General features: G+C 46.9%; 2 protein-coding genes across 13 annotated transcripts in view; both read right to left on the reverse strand.

Moving 5' to 3' along the window:
• Nucleotides 1-6,897, reverse strand: part of KPNA6 (karyopherin subunit alpha 6) — a 43,401-nt gene extending 36,504 nt beyond the window's left edge. For 3 of the 4 annotated variants that reach the window (XM_045584916.1, XM_045584917.1, XM_045584919.1), the window contains exon 1: nucleotides 5,432-5,588. In XM_045584916.1, the coding sequence (XP_045440872.1) occupies nucleotides 5,432-5,573 (142 nt within the window). In that variant the 5' untranslated portion in view covers nucleotides 5,574-5,588. Of the gene's footprint in view, nucleotides 1-5,431; nucleotides 5,589-6,091 lie in introns of those variants that run through there. The other variant, XM_036446400.2, reaches the window with a different exon arrangement.
• A 4,878-nt stretch (nucleotides 6,898-11,775) lies between these two features.
• TMEM39B (transmembrane protein 39B) overlaps nucleotides 11,776-18,645 on the reverse strand; it is a 29,449-nt gene continuing 22,579 nt past the window's right edge. For all 9 annotated transcript variants that reach the window (XM_045584920.1, XM_036446401.2, XM_045584921.1 and 6 more), the window contains 4 exons: nucleotides 17,573-17,909; nucleotides 16,478-16,665; nucleotides 14,121-14,241; nucleotides 11,776-12,222 (listed from right to left, as the gene is read on the reverse strand). In XM_045584920.1, the coding sequence (XP_045440876.1) occupies nucleotides 11,980-12,222; nucleotides 14,121-14,241; nucleotides 16,478-16,665; nucleotides 17,573-17,909 (889 nt within the window). In that variant the 3' untranslated portion in view covers nucleotides 11,776-11,979. The remainder of the gene's footprint in view (nucleotides 12,223-14,120; nucleotides 14,242-16,477; nucleotides 16,666-17,572; nucleotides 17,910-18,645) is intronic.

Raw genomic sequence — 18,645 nt, forward strand, 5'->3', positions numbered from 1 at the left:
CCTAACTGGTTTGGTTCAGTGGATAGAGCGTCAGCCTGCGGACTGAAGGGTCCTGGGTTTGATTCCGGTCAAGGGCATGTACCTTGGTTGCGGGCTCATCCCCAGTAGGGGATGTGCTGGAGGCAGCTGATCGATGTCTGTCTCTCATCTATGTTTCTAATCCTCTATCCCTCTCTCTTCCTCTGTGAAAAATCAATAAAACATATTAAAAAATATCTATATCTATATCTATATCTATATATCTACTGCTCAGTGTGGCTCAGTGGATCGAGTGTCATCCCATGCATCAAGAGGTCACTGGTTCGATTCCTGGTCAGAGCACATGTCCAGGTGGCAAGGCTTGTTCCCAAGTAGGGGTGTGCAGGAGATAACCGATTGATCAATGATTCATTCTCATGACTGATGGTTCTATCTCTCTCTCCTTTCTTCTCTCTCTAAAATAAAGAATATATTTTTTAAAAAACTAAAGAAAACAAAACAAAAACTACCAAGCCCTAGCCAGTTGTGTAGTGGTTAGAGGCCTGAGGTGTCTCAGGTTCAATTCTGATCAAGGGCACATAACTCGGTTGCAGGCTAGGACTCCAGCCCCCTAGGGGCACATGGGTGAGGCAACCAATCAATATGTCTCTCACATATTGATGCTTCTGTCTGTCTCTCCCATTCCCTTACCCTTTCTCTAAAAAAAAAAAAGAAAGAAAGAAAGAAAGAAAGAAAGAAAGAAAGAAAGAAGAAAGAAAGAAGAAAAGAAAAGAAAAAGAAAGAAAGCAAGAAATATCCTTGGCTGAGGATCAACAACAAAATAATGATAATAATAATAATGCCTACTGAATACAAAATGCTAAGGATCAGCAAGATGTTTAAAAACTTGTCTTCATCCTTTTAATATGTATTTTTAAATACATAAAATTCGGTAAAATACATAAAATATTTAAGAAATATTTTATAGCCCAGGCAGCATGGCTCAGTGGTTGAGCATCAACCTATGAACCAGGTCAACTGCAGGGAGTAGATTGCATGGGACTCTCTAGTTGGCCTGCCAGTCTCCATTTGGTTGATTTCATGTAATTACCCACTATAATTTAAACTCTAGGGATTTCAATAGGAAGATAGATTTTTGTCTGTTTTGTTCACCACTGTATTTCCAAGGCCTTAGAACAAGTATATATAGAAAGGCAAGAAACAAGAAACCAAAGATACCGTGTTTTCCCGAAAATGAGACATCCTCCGAAAATAAGACCTACTTACAGGTTTCCTTCTGAGTGAAATATAAGGCATCCCCCCGAAAATAAGGCCTCCCCTAGGCTAAACATGAGAGATTTGGTCCACTGATTCTGAAAGAAATGGAGTCACAAGAAATTCACGAGGAAATTCAGGAATTGGATTGTTATGATGATGTTCCAGAATATAATGACATGATTGTCATTGAATAAATGAATAAATTCTTGATACTGTAGGATTCACAGTTTGTCTGGTTTGTGTTGACAACTACCGTACTACTGTACCGTATACAGGTAATAAACTTCCTTTATTTTCATTTAACGATAAATGTGTACCGTATTCTTCTTCATGGAAAAATAAGACATCCCCTGAAAATAAGACCTAGCGCATCTTTGGGAGCAAAAATTAATATAAGACACTGCCTTATTTTTGGGGAAACAGGGTAGATATGGTTTCTATCTTATGCCCTAGTGTGTGGGTCAACGGCCACCACTAACAAAAATGAAGGCCCTAGCCGGTTTGGCTCAGTGGATAGAGCATTGGCCTGCAGACTGAAGGGTCCACGGTCAATTCCAATCAAGGGCGCATGCCCAAGTTTCAGGCTTAATCCCCAGTAGAGGGCATACAGGGAGCAGCCAATCAATGATTCTCTCTCATCACTGATGTTTCTATCTCTCCCTCCTTCTCTGAAATCAATAAAAATATATTTAAGAAAAAAAAAATGCAGTAAAAGAAATCCAAGTAGGAGGAGTGAGTTTGGTGCTTGTGAGATAGTTAGATAGTGATTGATAGTTTGGTGCCTTCTCTGCAAGAAGCTGTTATGAACGGTAGGGTAGGTAAGGCTGGAGGTAACAAAAGAAAAGATGGGCTAAATGACTTCCTGACCTAGAAGGTTATTACAGTTAGAGAGGGTTGGTTACTTGCACCTAAAAGTGGTCTTCAGTATACTATTTAAGGGCAAAGACAGGACAGTTCCAAAGTTGGCTAATCCAATGATTCAAAAACATGAGATCAGATTCTTTCCATCTTCTCTACCCTCACCCTAACAACAGCCTATTCTTATAAATTCTGCTCATGATCCTAGCATTGCTAATGGCAATTTCAGAGTTAGAAAGGGCTTTCCTTTCCAGAGGCAGATCATTTTCCTTTAGAGAGCCCATATTTTGGTTGGAGCCACACCACCTGAGTAAGTAGTTCCTCTATTTGCTATTTCTGAACTTTCACAAGTTACTGAATCTCTGTGCTTCAATTTCCTCAACTAGAACATGAGAATCTGAGAATTAATTGAGTCAATATTCCAGTACTTAGATGTTAGGCATTTAGACCTCAAAAAATATATATACATAATATGGTACTTAGTGCCTAGCACATAGAAAGTTCTATATAATTTTTGGCTATTATTATAGCTTTTTCAGCTATCTCTTTTTTTTTTAAATATATTTTATTGATTTTTGTACAGCGAGGAAGGGAAAGAGATAATTAGAAACATCAATGAGAGAGAGTCATCGATCAGCTGCCTCTTGCACACCCCTTAATGGGGATATACCCGCAACCAAGGTACATGCCCTTGACCGGAATCGAACCCGGGGCCCTTCAGTCCCCAAGCCGATGCTCTATCCATTGAGCCAAACCGGTCCCGGCTCAGCTATCTCTTTTTGAAGTTGATTGGTGATATCTGGATTAAAATATAAGCTGACAAAAATAATAAATAAAACATGGCAAATCTCTTTTTAAGTAAAGAAAGCTTTTCCAGAAGTCACCCAGATTTCCCTTCACATCTAATTAGCCCAGGCCTAAATCAATCACTGCGTAGGGATCTAGAATTACAATGATTGGTTTAGAGTTTATATTAATCAAGACCTATCCCTGGGGCTGGGGAGGGGCTGCCAGATTCCGGGTTAGCTAGGTGGCAGGAATGGTGATAAAACCACCAGTGTCTGCTAACACTTAAGTCTTGAGAGGTTATGGTCTCTGCCAGGGAGGGTTAGAATAAGTAACAGGGTTCCTAATGGCAGTGAAATCACTACAAAGGTCTGAGAAGGCTAGTGAAGTTTGGCACAGGAGAAGCAGCATCGGATAGAGGCCAGAGCTCAAGGAGAGTACACAGAGAGACGGCGAAATACAACAGATTCCTGTGGGTGTGGTGCAGGCCACCAGCCTTGGACCATCACCTAATCTCAACGCCTCAGTTTACTCATTTATTGTATAAACTAGTAACTCAGATTTGATGTTAGGATTAAATGTATCCTTATACTAGTGTCACTCCCATGGTATAAGGACCAGCCAAAACAAACAAAAAACCCCACAACAGCTGGAAGGTCGGAAAGACAAGGTAGGACAGGGAGAGGTACCTGAAATGGAGTTGGAGAGACAAGGAGAGGCAGTCTGACTCTAGATTAAAAATCCCTTCCAGGCCCTAGCTGGTTTGGCTCCGTAGAGTATCAGCCTGTGGACTCCAGGGCACAGGCCTGGATTGGGTCCCTGGTGGGGGTTGTGCAGGAGGCAGCCAATCAATGACTCAAATCATTGATGCTTCTCTCTCTCTCTGAAAGCAATAAAAATATATTAAAAAAAGAAAAACTCCTTTCAGGTCTTTGGTCAGGTTTTGTTGCTCCACTTTCAAAGTCTACTGGAAAAGGACTATTTTACTTCACACCTTAAGTCTTTCAAGAGGTTTATGTGCAGCAAAACAGGTAAGAATCTCACTTCTGGCTTTACTACTTACTGTGTTATCTTCTCTGAGGTAGTTTCTCAACCTGTAAAAATGGGCGTAAGTCGCCACCAAATTTATTTCACTGAACTTAAACTAAACGTTAGCTCCTTCACTTTGAGGCATCAATATTCCTGAATTTGAAGGACAATACAAAATCTGTAACATTAGCCAAAACTGGTTTGGCGGTCTGCGGACTGAAGGGTCCCAGGTTCGATCCCGGTCAAGGGCATGTACGTTGGTTGTGGGCACATCCCCAGTGGGGAGTGTGCAGGAGGCAGCTGGTCAATGTTTCTCTCTCATCGATGTTTCTAGCTCTCTTTCCCTTCCTTTCTGTGAAAAATCAATAAAAAATATTTTTTTAAAAATCTGTAATATTAAAGCCCCTAAAATTTTTCAATACTTAAAGCAGCAGTTACAAAGAAAGGCATACCAGCCTTAATCGAGGATTCTGGAAACCAGAGCACTTAAAAAAAAGGAACTAACTTTATTTTTTTTTAAAATATATTTTTATTGATTTTTTACAGAGAGGAAGGGAGAGAGATAGAGAGCCAGAAACGTCGATGAGACAGAAACATAAACCAGCTGCCTCTTGCACACCCCCTACCGGGGATGTGCCCGCAACCAAGGTACATGCCCCCGACCGGAATCGAACCCGGGACCTTTCAGTCCGCAGACCGACGCTCTACCACTGAGCCAAACCGGTTTCGGTGGAACTAACATTATTGAAGGTGGAAAATATCCGTTCTGATACTTATGGAGCTCTTACTAGGCTTTCAACACTGTGTTATTTCTTTTGTTTCTCAAACACCGTGATAACACTGCCTCCTTACTCTTTCTAGAGATGAGGAAATGAAGACTCAAAAAGAAAAAGAACATTTATTGAGGATATGCTAGATGCTTTCCATATGTATAACTGCATTCAACACCTAAGTGGATGAGAGCTAGAAAGCAACAGGAATTGTGATACCAGACTTGATTCTGTAGTCATTGCCTTGCAGCTCAAGGTAATCATTTGTTTTCTCAGGATCAGGGGTCTTACAAAGGTCGGGCTAGCAAAAAACACCCACCCACCCACCCTTACAACTTTGTCAGGTTAAAAGCTTTCTTTCACCCTTTTCCAGCCCAACCACTAGGGGGCCAGGCTAATAACGAGGGTTCTGGAGAAATCACCCTGTTTTAGGCACCCTGTGACCTTGGGTAAGTTACCTTACCTCTGGAAGCCTCAGTTTCCTTACCTGTAAAATAGGGATACTAGCAGTACCTACTTCATTAGGGTGTGCATAGTAAGTAAAACGTGACATCTAAACACTCAGAACAATACCTGCACATAGAAAGTGCTCAGCAAATCTTTTATTTTTTTCTGGAGAGGAAATACCAGATGTTTCTGTCCCTAAGCCCAAAAGCTTTGCTATCGTAGCTCCCCTGAGCACAAACAAGCCTTGCCAGCCGGAGTCCCTTAAGAAAGAGCAACAGGTCGCTTTTTCCTCCTAAGTCCCCGACCTACAGATGGCCACAAGGTGTTGTTGGCCTTTGGTTTCCTACCACCCCGAAGGCTGTCACTCGGCCCCACCGAACCGCCCCATTTCCGCCCGGGCTGGGAGTTCTCCAGGCCTCCGGCCGCCCGCGCTGCCGCCTTTGGCATGGCTGCCCTGGGCTGCAGGCCTGCGGCTGGCTCGCCTGGCGCCTCCGCACCAGAGGGAGGACGCTGCCCGCCACGCAGGTAGGGTTTCCCTCCGTCCGGGGGAGCCACTGGGCACAGTCAGGATGCGCGTCGGTGAGACACACGCCGGGAGGAGGCTCCCGCGGCCCCGCCCGGGCCTGCGGCGGGGAGCCCGGCCCTGCGTCCCGGCCCCCACCGCGCAGGCCGGAGGGTCGGCCCCTTTCTAGCCCCCGGGGCGGCGTGGGCGCCGGCCCAGGGCCACCACGTGGGGGCTCCAGGCGTGGCAGCCTTCCCGGAACCAGCCCCCGAAGGCTGCTCCCCGCCAGGGGCCCTAGCCGGGTCCCTACATGGCCCGAGCAGCGCTGCCGGCCTGGCTGCTCCCCAGAACCTGCTTGGAGGGGCCTCACACATCCTCTGCGGATGGCAGACAGGCTGTCGCCGGACCCCAAACCCCGAGACCGCCTCGGCTGGAGTCCCCAGTGCCTGGTTTCCTCACTCACCCATCGCGGCTCCGCTCGCTCCTACTTGGCGGCGGCGGCGGCGGCTTCGGCGGCAGCTTCAGCAGACAATATGGCGGACCCGCAGGACGGCAGCCCCAAACGGACAAACAACCTCGCGTGCAAGCCCGCGAAGAAACGCGCTCTCCGCCCTGCAGGGGAGCTCACACACAGGAGCGCGTTTAAAGGGGCTGCAGCTTCGAAAGGCGGGGAATAGGGATGCACTGTGAAAAGGGTGGGTGGAGAGAGGTTGATATGAAAGCCAATCGTAGACCTTGCACTGGATATGAATTAAACAGTCACTTGAAGAGGCGAAATGACTTGCTCAAGGATATAGAGATAAGAAAATAAGTCAAGAGTTAAACAGGATTACAATCTTATTGGGAGTTAAAAAGTAGAAAAATGAGACCAGTGCAGTGCTTTATAGTTGGCAGAGCTACTATATTTCGCTTATTTTCTCAGCAAGTTCTCTGAGGGCAGAGGTCAGTTCTGTATTTCTCATCACTATCTCCCAACACCTACTACAGTATCTGGCACATGGTCTGTGCTCCGTACATAATTGTTGAATGACTAAACAAAGGAACAGGTCTGTGAGTCACACAAAGCATGGAAAGTGATTTCCCTTTTTAGAGATGAGAAAATGGGAGCCTTGAGTGTTGTCATGCCTTTTGAATCATGACATTTTATGACCAGTACACATTAGGCCTCTCTCTTTGCATGACAGGCCAGTCCTGTTCCTCACCTCAACACACAGGAAAGCTATGATTCAAGTCACTGGTCCCAAGAGGAAGCTGTCTTTTGGAAGCAGAATGTGGGATCTGGGCTTCAGGATTCTGTCACAACAAATTGCCAGCAGCTCTACTTCTGTGCTCTCCAATTAAGGGAAACAACTAAAAAAGCTGACTTTTGCAGAAACCGGTTTGGCTCAGTAGATAGAGCGTTGGCCTGCCGACAGAAAAGTCCCAGGTTCGATTCCGGTCAAGGCCATGTACCTTGGTTACGGGCACATCCCCAGTAGGGGGTGTGTAAGAGGCAGCTGATTGATGATTCTCTCTCATCAATGTTTCTAACTCTCTATCTCTCTCTTCCTCTCTGTAAAAAATCAATAAAATATATAATAAATAAATAAATAAATAAGCTGACTTTAAAACTCAGGGTTGGGAAAGGGAATAATAGTATCTTTCTCTTTCTACTGCCACTACTCAAGGTCAGACCTCTTCAGTATCTTCTGCTCTGTTTTGCCTGCCTCCTCACTGGTTCCCTGGCCCCAAGTTTTCCCACTCGCAACCTAATCATCTTCTTAAAAGCAGATACCTTGCCCTAGCTGGTTTGGCTCAGTGGATAGAGCAGTGGGCTGAAGGGTCTCAGGGTCAATTACAGACAAGGGCGTGTGGGAGGCACCTTCCATTCTCTCTCAGAAAAAAAAAAAAAAAATCAATAGAGGTGTGGATTAACAACAACAAAAAAGCAGATACCTTATCATGTCATATCTATGTTTAACAACTTCATAACTTCCTACTGTCCCTCCTTAGGTAATGTCCCCAAATTTCAATCTGATACACAGGCTGAGAATCAAATTAGCAAATTTTTGGTGCACTGGATGACACTAACCAGGGCAGCTATTTCTTGTCTGTGAAGCCTATATCTGTGCTTCAATTCTAAATGATAGCTTTGAAGGTGGAGTAATATTAGTTGTTGTAGGTCCTTGCTTGTCATTACTTTGAATATTTCTTACCTATCCTTTCTGGCCTACAGTTTCTTTTGAGAAATGAGCTGACAGTCTTATAAGAGTTACCTTATAGATAATTAACTAATTTTCTCCTTTTTTTTCTTTTAAAAAATATACTTATTAATTCTTTACAGAGAGAAAGGGAGGATAGTTAGGAACATCAATGAGAGAGAAGCATCAATCAGCTGCCTCCTGCACACTGGGGATGTGCCCACAACCAAGGTACATGACCTTGACTGGAATCAAACCTGGGACCCTTCAGTTCACAGGCCAACAATCTATCCACTGAGCGAAATCAGTTAAGTCTGTTATTTTTTCAAATAGGTTTTCAATTTCTTGCTTTCTCCCTTCTTCTTCCTGCACCCCTATGATGGCAAAGTTGGTAAGTTGTCCCAGAGGCTCCTTATACTATCCTCATTTTTTTTATTATTCTTTTTTCCTTTCTGAATGAGTGTTTTTTACTTCCTTACATTCCAAGTCAATGATTTGCTTCTCGGTTTCATGGACTCAACTGTTGATTCCCTGTAAATTATAGTTTATTTCAGTGTATCCTTCATTATTTCATTTATATCCTTCATTTATTTCATTATTTCAGTATATCCTTCATTTATTTCAGTGTATCCTTCATTTCTATTTCTTTTTTTCTTAATATTTTTATTTTTATTGATTTTAGAGAGGGAGGGAGAAAGAGAGCTAGGAACATCAATGATGAGAGAGAACCATTGATTGGCTGCCTCTTGCACGCTCCCTACTGGGGACTGAGCTCACAACTCAGGCATGTACTCTTGACCGGAATCAAACCCAGGACTCTTCAGTCCACAGGCCGACATTCTATCCATTAAGCTAGAGCTGTTTCTTAAAAAACAAAACAAAACAAAAACAAAACAAAAGTGAGAGAGACATGGATCAGCTATCTCCTGCATGCTCCACACTGGAGATCAAACCCACAACCTGGACACATATCCTGACCAGGGTCAACCGTGACCTCCAGGTTCATAGGTTGATGCTCAACCATTGACCCATGGTGGCCGGGCCAGAACTTTTTTATGCTGTTGAGGTTCTCATTAAGTTCCTTGAGCATCCTTATAACCAGTGTTTTGAACTCTGCATCTAGTTGATTGCTTGTCTCCGTTTAGTTGGGTTCTTTTTTTTGTCCTTTCATTTGGGACGTGTTTGTCTCCCCGTTTTGGCAGCCTCCCTGTGTTTGTTTCTATGCATTGGGTAGAGCTGCTGTGTCTCCCAGGCTTGGTAGAGTAGCCTGTTGCAGTAGATGTCCTGTGGGACCCAATGGGCCAGCCTCCTTGATCACCCAAGCTGGGCACTCTAGTTGCACCCTTTCCCACCTGTGGGCTATGTATACCCTCTTGTTATAGTTGAATCTTGATTGCTGTTGGCACATCAATGGGAGGGATTTACCCCCAGGCCAATCCGCTGCAAGGACTGGCTGCCACCACCAACCACCGTGAAAGATCAGGTGTGCAGGGGCCTGCCCCCCAGAGCAGCATACACTTCAACAGGGCTCTGTTGCCCCCTGAATCTTTTTTTCTTTTTAATATATTTTATTGATTTTTTTACAGAGAGGAAGAGAGAGGGACAGAGAGCCAGAAACATCAATGAGAGAGAACCACCGACCAGCCACCTCCTGCACAACCCCTCACTGGGGATGTGCCTGCAACCAAGGCACATGCCCCTGACAGGAATCGAACCTGACATGCTTCAGTCTGCAGGCCGACAATCTATCCACTGAGCCAAACCGGTTTTGCCTCTTGATGTGTCACTGTGGTGGTGGTTGGTGGTTTTTCCATGTGGCCTGAAGCTGTTCACTGGGGGCACTGTCTCTGGAGCCTCCTGGGAGGCGCAGGTCTGCGCTTAGAGCTCAGGCCACGGCCCCCTCCGCAGATGTTGAAGACAAACTTCACATGCCCAAGGTCCGTCGGTATCGGCTCTCACCCCTATAGGTGGGGTGGGGCTGGAACCCCAACCTGCTACAGGTTAGCTGTGGCTCTGCCCACCCAACTCCACAGGACAAAGTAGCCCAACAAACCCTGACAACTGCAGGTGGCACAGGACCCGGAGGAGGGCCATGAGGCCTCAATAAACTCTTACAAAAACTCTCAAGCCCTAGCTGGTTTGGCTCAGAGGATAGAGGGTCAGCCTATGGAATGAAGGGTCCTGGATTCAATTATATCAAGGGCACATGCTTAGGTTTTGGTCTGGATCCCCAGTAGGGGGCATGCAGGAGGCAGCCAATCAATGATTCTCTCTCATCATTGATGTTTCTCTCTCTTTCCCTCACCCTTCCTCTCTGAAATCAGTAAAAATATATTTTTAAAAACACACAACTCGCCGAAGCCGGTTTGGCTCAGTGGTAGAGCATCGGTCTGTGGACTGAAAGGTCCCATGTTCGATTCCGGGCAAGGGCATGTACATTGGTTGTGGGCACAACCGTGGTAAGGGGTGTGCAAGAGGCAGCTGGTCGATGTTTCGCTCTCTATCTCTCTCCCTTCCTCTCTGTGAAAAATCAATAAAATATATTAAAAAATAAAAATAAAAAATAAAAACACACAACTCTCGACATAAATGAAATGAAGCAAATGCTATATAACTAAAAAAATTTTCTCTACAGGTTTGGGCATTCTTATGTTGTATCTTCCTCATCTTTGTAGCTGTCTCAGTGCCTGGTACAATTCCTGCATCAACAAAGACGCCAAAAACATTTGTAGCAGTGTCTCTGCCATATACCTCTGTGGACTCATCTGCATATCCTGTGGCCAAAGGGCTCAGGGAACTCAGGCGGACTAGATGTGCAGCTATGACTGTCTCTCCTCCCAGCACGAGTTATGTCCCATAGGAAGCAGGTGGCCCTCCAAGCCGCTTTTTGTTTCCACTCTAGCACTTGGCCTTGCTCAGAAACTCTTATCTGGAGCCATTGATCCTCCCAGGCTCTCTGTACCTTTTCAGCCTCATCCCACCCCACTTTCCTTATCTGTTCTGTTCTAAGGAACCACATCCTGGTTACCCTCCCCAAATCCACCAGGATATCCCTAATCTGTGCCATCGCACATGCCCTTTTCTCTGCTTCAAGTGCCTTTGCCCTCTTGTCCACCTAGGAAGTAGCTGATGCAACTCAGGCTATCCCATCCTCCAACAAGGCCAGAGGACATTAAACATTGTTTCCCCTGCTGAAACCAGTTTGGCTCAGTGGATAGAGCGTCGGCCTGCGGACTGAAGGGTCCCGGGTTCGATTCCGGTCAAGGGCATGTACATTCGTTGTGGGTACATCCCCTGAACGGGTTGTGCAGGAGGCAGCTGATCGATGATTCTCTCTCATCGATGTTTCTAGCTCTCTATCCCTCTCCATTCCTCTCTGTGAAAAATCAATAAAAAATATATTTTAAACATTGTTTCCCCTGTGCTACTGTGTACCTTGTAACTGTTAAAACCATCCCAGTGCAGTATGACTTGTTTCTGTGTCTTGGCATCCTCACCATCTCCAACACCTGGCACAGAACAGGTTGCCATAACTGCATGCTGAATCAGGACATCACATCCTGCTAGCATAGTGGTGTCATATTTTGGAGGGTTTGTGTTTTTTGTTTTTTGTTTTCCCCCCAGTTCTATCCTAGCTGTGTTACCTTGGGCAAGTCACTATAGCTCTCTGAGCTCATTCTTCATCTATGGACTAGAGTGACAGCACCCACCTCCTAAGGTTGTCATAAAGGTTGGATTAAGACAAGGCCTGTAATACACATAAAGCAGCATCTGATACACAGTGAGCATTCAGTAGGCAGCAGTTTTCATTGCTACCATGACCTCTGGTGCCTTGTTTCCCATCCACTGGAGAAGGCAGAGCCCACAGTCCTCAGAAGACACACATGGGGTTTCCTGGCCCAGAATCACACACCACTGCACTCTGCCTGACAGGCGAGAAGGGAAAGAAACTCAGGACACAAGCTTATTAGGAGTATAAAAATAGGACTTTTTTTCCTCATAATCATATCAATTATCAAAGAAAGAAACAGTATGTAACAAAAATACAAAGCTCTGGTGGGTTTTTTTTTGTCAGTTTTTGGGATTTTCCCCTCCCCCCCCCTCCCCAACAGCCCCTTCCCAGGGGTCCCCGGGCTGAAGCCTGGATGCCGTCCCTGGGCTTGCCCTGGGCTCAGGAGAACCGGTGGTCCAGGTCCCTCTGGGGGCTGGCCGAGTACGAGTAGGCCTTGCCCAGCACCAGGCGGTCCCGCAGCAGCTTGAAGAAGGCGTAGTAGTTGCTGAAGAGGATGAGCGCCAGTGAGATGGTCTGGTGCCACTTTTCGGAAGACATTAAGGAGTACAGCTGGTAGACAATGACAGCACCCTCCAGCAGCAGGAGGATGTTGAGGATCCGCAGAGGTTTGCTGAAAAAGAACTGCCCAGGAAAGAGTGGATGGACCGGAAAGCACTCTCTGGAAACCTGCCTCTTGGTGGGCCAGTGAAGGGAACGAGCTCTTGGGGCCCCATGCAGAGTGGGCTGGGAAGGAAAACTTCAGACGGTTGGGCACTGACTTTGCACCCTCTCTGCCTTTGCTTGTGGTGTTCCTTCTGTCAAGACTACTGCTCCCCACATAATGTTGTTTAAGAGCCTATTCAACTTCTACTTTCTCCAGGAAGCTTTTCTTGAGAGGTCTTGGTTGCTCTCTCAAACTTTTTCTGGTCTAAAATCAGACCAGATTTTGTATATGATCTTCCTGGGTATTGTAAGACCTGAACCAATTAGAATCTTATGACATATTAGAGGCCTGGTGCATGAATTCGCCTGGACTGCGGGATTGGGATGAACGTGGTTCCTTGACATCCCCTGAAGGGTCCTGGATTGCAAGAGGTTGCAGGCCAGGCGGAGGGGCCACACCAGTGCATGATCGGTTCAGGGAGGGATGCGGGAGGTTGGCCAGCCAGCGAGGGGCCTCGGGAGGGCTCCATGGTGTTTCTGGCCTGTCTTGCTCAGTCCCAATTGGCTGGACCCCAGCAGCAAGCTAACCTATCTGTCAGAACATCTGCCCCCCTGGTGATCAGTGCACGTTATAGCAACTGGTCAACAGGTTGACTGTCTGCCCCCTGATGGTCAGTGCATGTCATAGCAAGCAGTTGAGCAGCCTTAGCATATCATTAGCATATTACGCTTTGGTTGGTTGAATGGCCGACCAGCCGACTGGATACTCAGCATATTAGGCTTTTATTATACAGGCAGAATCACAGACTCTACAGCCTGAGTCACCAATTACTTCATGCATAGCATTGGCCAGCTAGGCCAGAAGCTTCCAGGGAACATTGTAACCTCACCCTTACCTGCTGTTTACCAGGCAAGGTAGAGTGCAGGAAAAAATTTCTGGTCAATTCAAAAGAGTGATCAATGTCTAGGGATCCAGATTTTGCAAGAAGAAAGGTACCTAAACCTTAGGAACTGCTTACAGGATAGAAGTAGCAGGAAATGGGAGTCCAAGAGACCAGTATGCCAGGCTCAGCTTTGGAACCTGAGAGGCTTCTGGGACCTTGGGCCTAATCTGTACTGTAAGTCCCTTCCTGTCTGGCCTTAGGTTTCTCTACAGTGAAAGGAAGAGATTACCCAGATCAATGACTTCTCGGACTGTGTTCCTTAGAGCACCAGGTTCCGAGGAGGCTAATTTAGGGACAATAGCAGCGGTGAGTGGGAGTGAAAGGAGTTCCAACCCTTGCAAACAGAGCAGTGCCATGAGGTCCTATACATTGGACTTTAGTCTGTGACTGTATTGGACAAGGATTTTGATAGCAAAAATAAATAAAAAGAAGACCACTAGCCTAGGTTACTTTGAACAGCCCTTTTCCAGAGTGTTACCTCCAGTTCTCAAGTTTCCCAGGAAGGCACCCTTGAACAACTGAAACTCTCTAAGCTGATTTTAGTATCTGAGAATGCGGAGAGCCCTGGCGTTTCTCCCATACACACAAATTCTGATAGACTGGTGGAAGGGTGCATGGGAAGTGCTTACCACAGTGTCTGGCATACAACAGGAATGATGATAGTTATTATTTTCATCGCTAAGAACCCTTCCTTTGATTGTATTATCTTTCCCACCTCCACCCAGTATTTCAATGATCTGCTACCAAGCGAGCTGCAGTTTTGAAGTGCTAGTTGACGTGGCTGTCCTTGTTCTGCATGCGTGCACTGTCCTCCTTGGGATTTGGGAAATACCTAAAAATAACTCTCTTGTTATGTTATCCCCTTCCTGCCCCTCTGATCCCCCTGCCCTCTGGATCAGGCCCCAACCCTGCTTCCCAGGGGAAGAGACTCACGTGGAACCGGAAGTGGGAGACATCGGAGGGGATGGCCACGTTGTAGTGACCCACTGCTTTGTAGACGTTCTTGCTGTGCTTCACCAGCACGCCCTGCGGCCACATGCATTCTTCAGTCCACCTGGAGGCAAAGCCCAACAATGCCCTTTATGCCCAGCTCACCCACAAAAGGGGGCACCCGCAGACTGGGCATGAGCAGAAACCACCAGGGCTCTGCTCTCATTTCTGGCTTAGCAGTGTGAGTTCCCCTTTCTGGGTGTCAGTTGTCTCCTCTGTAAAATGGGGTAAGAACCACGAGAAATTAACTGTACTGGCAGTCGCAAGGTCTGGGGCTTATGTTAAAGCCAGAGGGAGTGTCAAGAAAATCTTTTTCCTTCCCTAGGTGAATCTTCTTCATCTGAAGCTCAATCTCATGCTCCTGCCTTGTTGATTCATTCATTTTAAAAAAGTTATTTACATGCGATAACATAAATTAATCTCACAGATAATATGCTGAATTAAAGAATCTGGACTCAAGATTTCACTTACATGAAGTTGCAGAACAGAAAACTAACTGATTGTGAAAGAAAGTGAAAAGACAGCTGGGGTGGACACTGGGAAGGATCACTAGGACATTTTCTAAGGGGCTGGAAATGTTCTGTATCTTTTTTCTTTTTTTTTTTTTAATATATTTTATTGATTTTTCACAGAGAGGAAGGGAGAGAGATAGAGAGCTAGAAACGTCGATGAGAGAGAAACATCGACCAGCTGCCTCTTGCACACCCCCTACTGGGGATGTGCCCACAACCCAGATACATGCCCTTGACCGGAATCGAACCTGGGACCTTCCAGTCCGCAGACCGACGCTCTACCACTGAGCCAAACCGGTTTCGGCTATTCTGTATCTTAATAGAGGCTAGATTACATGGGTGACACATCTTTATCAAAACTCAAAGAATTATACATTTTAAGATTTATACTTTTCAGCTCTGGCTGATGTGGCTCAGGTGGGTGGGCAGCATCCCAGGCATTGAAAGGTTGGCTGCTGGTTTGATTCCCAGTCGGAGCACTCGCCCAGGTTGGGGACTCAATCCCTGGTGGAGGGCATGCAGGAGACAGCCAATTGGTGTTTTGCTCCCATACAGATGTTTCTCTCTCTCTCTCCCTTTCTCTCTTAAAATCAATTTCTACCCCCCTTAATATATTTTATTGATTTTTTACAGAGAGAAAGGGAGAGGAATAGAAAGTCAGAAACATCGAGAGAGAAACATCAATCAGTCGCCTCTTGCACACCCCCTACTGGGGATGTGCCCGCAACCAAGGTACATGCCCTAGACTGGAATCGAAACCGGGACCCTTGAGTCCGCAGGCTGACGCTCTATCCACTGAGCCAAACCGGTTTCGGCTCCCTTTGCATCTCTGCTTTGAAGTGGGCCTACCTCTAAAACCTGTCCTAGTGGCCTCCTCTCGGCCAGGCCTTGTGCTTGGCCCATGACTCAGATGTGATACTGAAGTGGCCTCTGCCTTGAGAAGCTTTCAGGCTATTGGGGCGACACAGGCAGGAAAATCCGTGTAACCTGGGTGAAATGCACTGTGGTGAAAGGCTGCAGAAATGCTGGGCACCATGAAGAATGAGCAGGCTGGGGGAAGACAGCCTAGCACCTCAGGGTTCCCAAGCAGAGTAACTTCTGCCTCTGTTCTGGGTGCAATAATATTCTAGAACTGGGCCTCTTTCATGTCCCTCATCCTATTTATGTACACAGCTACCGCCCCCACCAGACTGAACTCCTCAAGGATCCCGTTTCAATAATTTCCGCCCTGCTTTTTCTTCCCTGTCCAAGATTCACCATCAGCTAACACAACACCGTATCTTGTTAGCAGTTTGTTACACCTTGGAACTGGCCCCTCCACTACTCAAAACCCTTGGTAGCCCTCCTTTGCCTATGGGTCAAAGCCAAGCTTCTCTGTCCAATAGATGGCACCAAGCCTGGTATGGATTAGGTAGAAATAAACGTCTGCTGAAAGAGTAGGTGACCAAATGACTGAATGGATGAGTAAGCAGTTGGTAGAGGGAGTGAATTGAGGAATGAACGCATGAGCAAGCCAGTTACTGGGTGAATAAATAATAGTGAATGAGAAAGTCCACGAGTCCATGCATTTACTGCCTGCCCCCCTCCCATCTCAAGTACACTACATGTTACCTAAGGACAGGGAACATGTCCATCTTGGGCCCTGCCATTCCCCACTCTGGTCACAAGGTCTAGCAAGCAAGACATGCTCAATAACCTTTTGCTGACTGAATGAACGCGCTGATGAGCAAAGAGGTGAGTGACTCCAGACACTGACCAGGAGGGTTGGGGTTGGGCAGGGCAACTCACGGGTGCTGCAGCACGTTGGAGCACAGCGCCGGGTCCACTTTCTGCCAGCAGCCGAGGTGGGCAGCCGCCTTGTGCAGCAGGTCGCAGTAGCTGGCAGGCAGCAGGTGCTGCATGAGGATCACGGAGGTGCTGATGGACACCAGGAGGAAGAGCTCGCAGGACCAGCGCTTGTCGTAGTAATGTGTGTTCTGGGGGCAGGAAGAGGTGGGAAAGGCCTGGGATGCCCATACTGTCCTCACTCCTCCCCGCTTCCCTGATTCTATGTCCCTTGAAGATCAAACCTGGAGAGAACTCAGGGTGACGTGAAACCAAGGATCTAACACCCAACAAAGAAGGCATAAACATGGGCTTAGACCCTGTGCCCACTACTTAGTCCTTTACAAAGAAAAACTGCTCCCACTGCCCACCACTCTGAGCCAGAGCACAGGCTCCCGAGTCCAGGCACAGACTCTGGAGTTCAACAAACATGAGTTCAAATCTTGGCTCTGCTGCTTAGTAACTGTGTGACCTTGGGCAAGTCATTTCACTACTCTATGCTCGTTTCCTCATCTGTTAAATGAAGAGTAACCACCAACCACCTCTGAGGAGCATTTGGAGGTCTATAATGCCCATGAACGCTCTATCACATTGTAGGTGCTCAACAGACTTTAAAACCTCGACCTCAAATTCTCAGTATAGTCCATCCTTGGATACATGTTTCAAGCCTACAGTCAGCAGGGAAAATACTTTCCCAGAAAGCCACACAAGCTAGAGAGCGAGCACAGGCTTCTGCTGTCACTCAGACCTGGATGAATCCTGCTTTCCGATTTAATGATAAAGCAGGACCTTGTGACATGCCTGTACCAAAGCAGCCAAATTAAAACACAAGTCACTGCTCTCTGTTGTCAAGTATTATGAACAATGCATGTCCTCCTCATGGGCTCGGTGACCCTGTGCAGAGCACTTCCGTTCAATGAGCCTCGTTCTTTCCACTCTAAAAATAGAGGCAGCGTCACTGTAGCCCTTGAGAGAACATACAGGATCTCACAGAAAACAGTACTGTTATTTATGCAAGCAGGAGGTCTCCTGGGGAGCAGGCAGCAGGGTGAGGCACACCTTCACGAACCAGACAGGCACAAAGGCCACGTAGTAGGCACTCAGCATGGAGCTGACCAGCACTTCCTTCATGCGCCAGTTGAAGTCCATCTTGAGGAACTCCACCTCGCTGCGGATGAGGCTGGGCGACAGGCAGCAGGCGTGGGTGGGCATGGAGTCCGGGCCATACAGCTGCCGCGTGTGCTGCTTCCACGTCTCCCGCAGAGTCAGCAGGTAGTCCCGGCTCCGCGCCAGGCCACTGACAGCCTCCCGGGGCCCCACGGAGGCCATGTGGCTGAAGAGGTTTGTCTTGCGGATGTCACAGTTCAGCTGCAGGAATGGAATGTACATCCCAAACCTGCTGGGGGAGACGGCGGTGAGGACAGGCCTGCCCGAGGGCCAGGATCCCAACCCTCAGCCACTGAGAGAGTACTTCTCCCCCCCTGGGCCATAGCTCTCCTGACTTTTCTGAAGGGGGAGCTGACTCATCCTTCTAACATCCATCCTCCCATCCAATGATCAGTCATTCATCACATGTATTGGCATCGAGTGTGTGCCGAGTATCAGGGACATAGCAGGAAGCAAGAGACGTGTCCCTGCCCTCACAGCCTACGAACAGTATTCCTACAGTAACTGGGTACCACCTATGCTCCAGACACGGTCTTGAGAGCTTTACAAGCATTCGCTTTGTTCCTCCTAAGAACACTGTGCATTCGGTCCTGTTGTTTTGTGCCCTTTTGGCTCAGAGAGGTAATGTGGATTCCCCAAGTTCACAATTAGTAAGGAAGTAATAGAGCTGGGATTGATCCCAGGGCAGTCTGGTACCAAAGATCAGGACAGATAATAAATACTGAGTAATTTATTTTAAACGTACACAGCACAGAGGTGTAAGTTGCTGAGTACATATGTTAGACAGCTCTTAGGGCAGGTCAGGAACAATATTTGTGTGCTATGCACTGAAATGGGCCCTTGGAAAAGTACAAATCCCTTCCTCTGAGCAGTACTCTTAGGTTATGGCTGGAGCTAATTAGTCACGGGTGTTTTGAGTGTCTGGCTCCTCTCACCTGAAGGGAAAACTAGACGAACCCATAGCC

The sequence above is a fragment of the Pipistrellus kuhlii genome, unplaced genomic scaffold, assembly GCF_014108245.1.
Source record: "Pipistrellus kuhlii isolate mPipKuh1 unplaced genomic scaffold, mPipKuh1.p scaffold_m20_p_2, whole genome shotgun sequence".
Taxonomy (NCBI): domain Eukaryota; kingdom Metazoa; phylum Chordata; class Mammalia; order Chiroptera; family Vespertilionidae; genus Pipistrellus; species Pipistrellus kuhlii.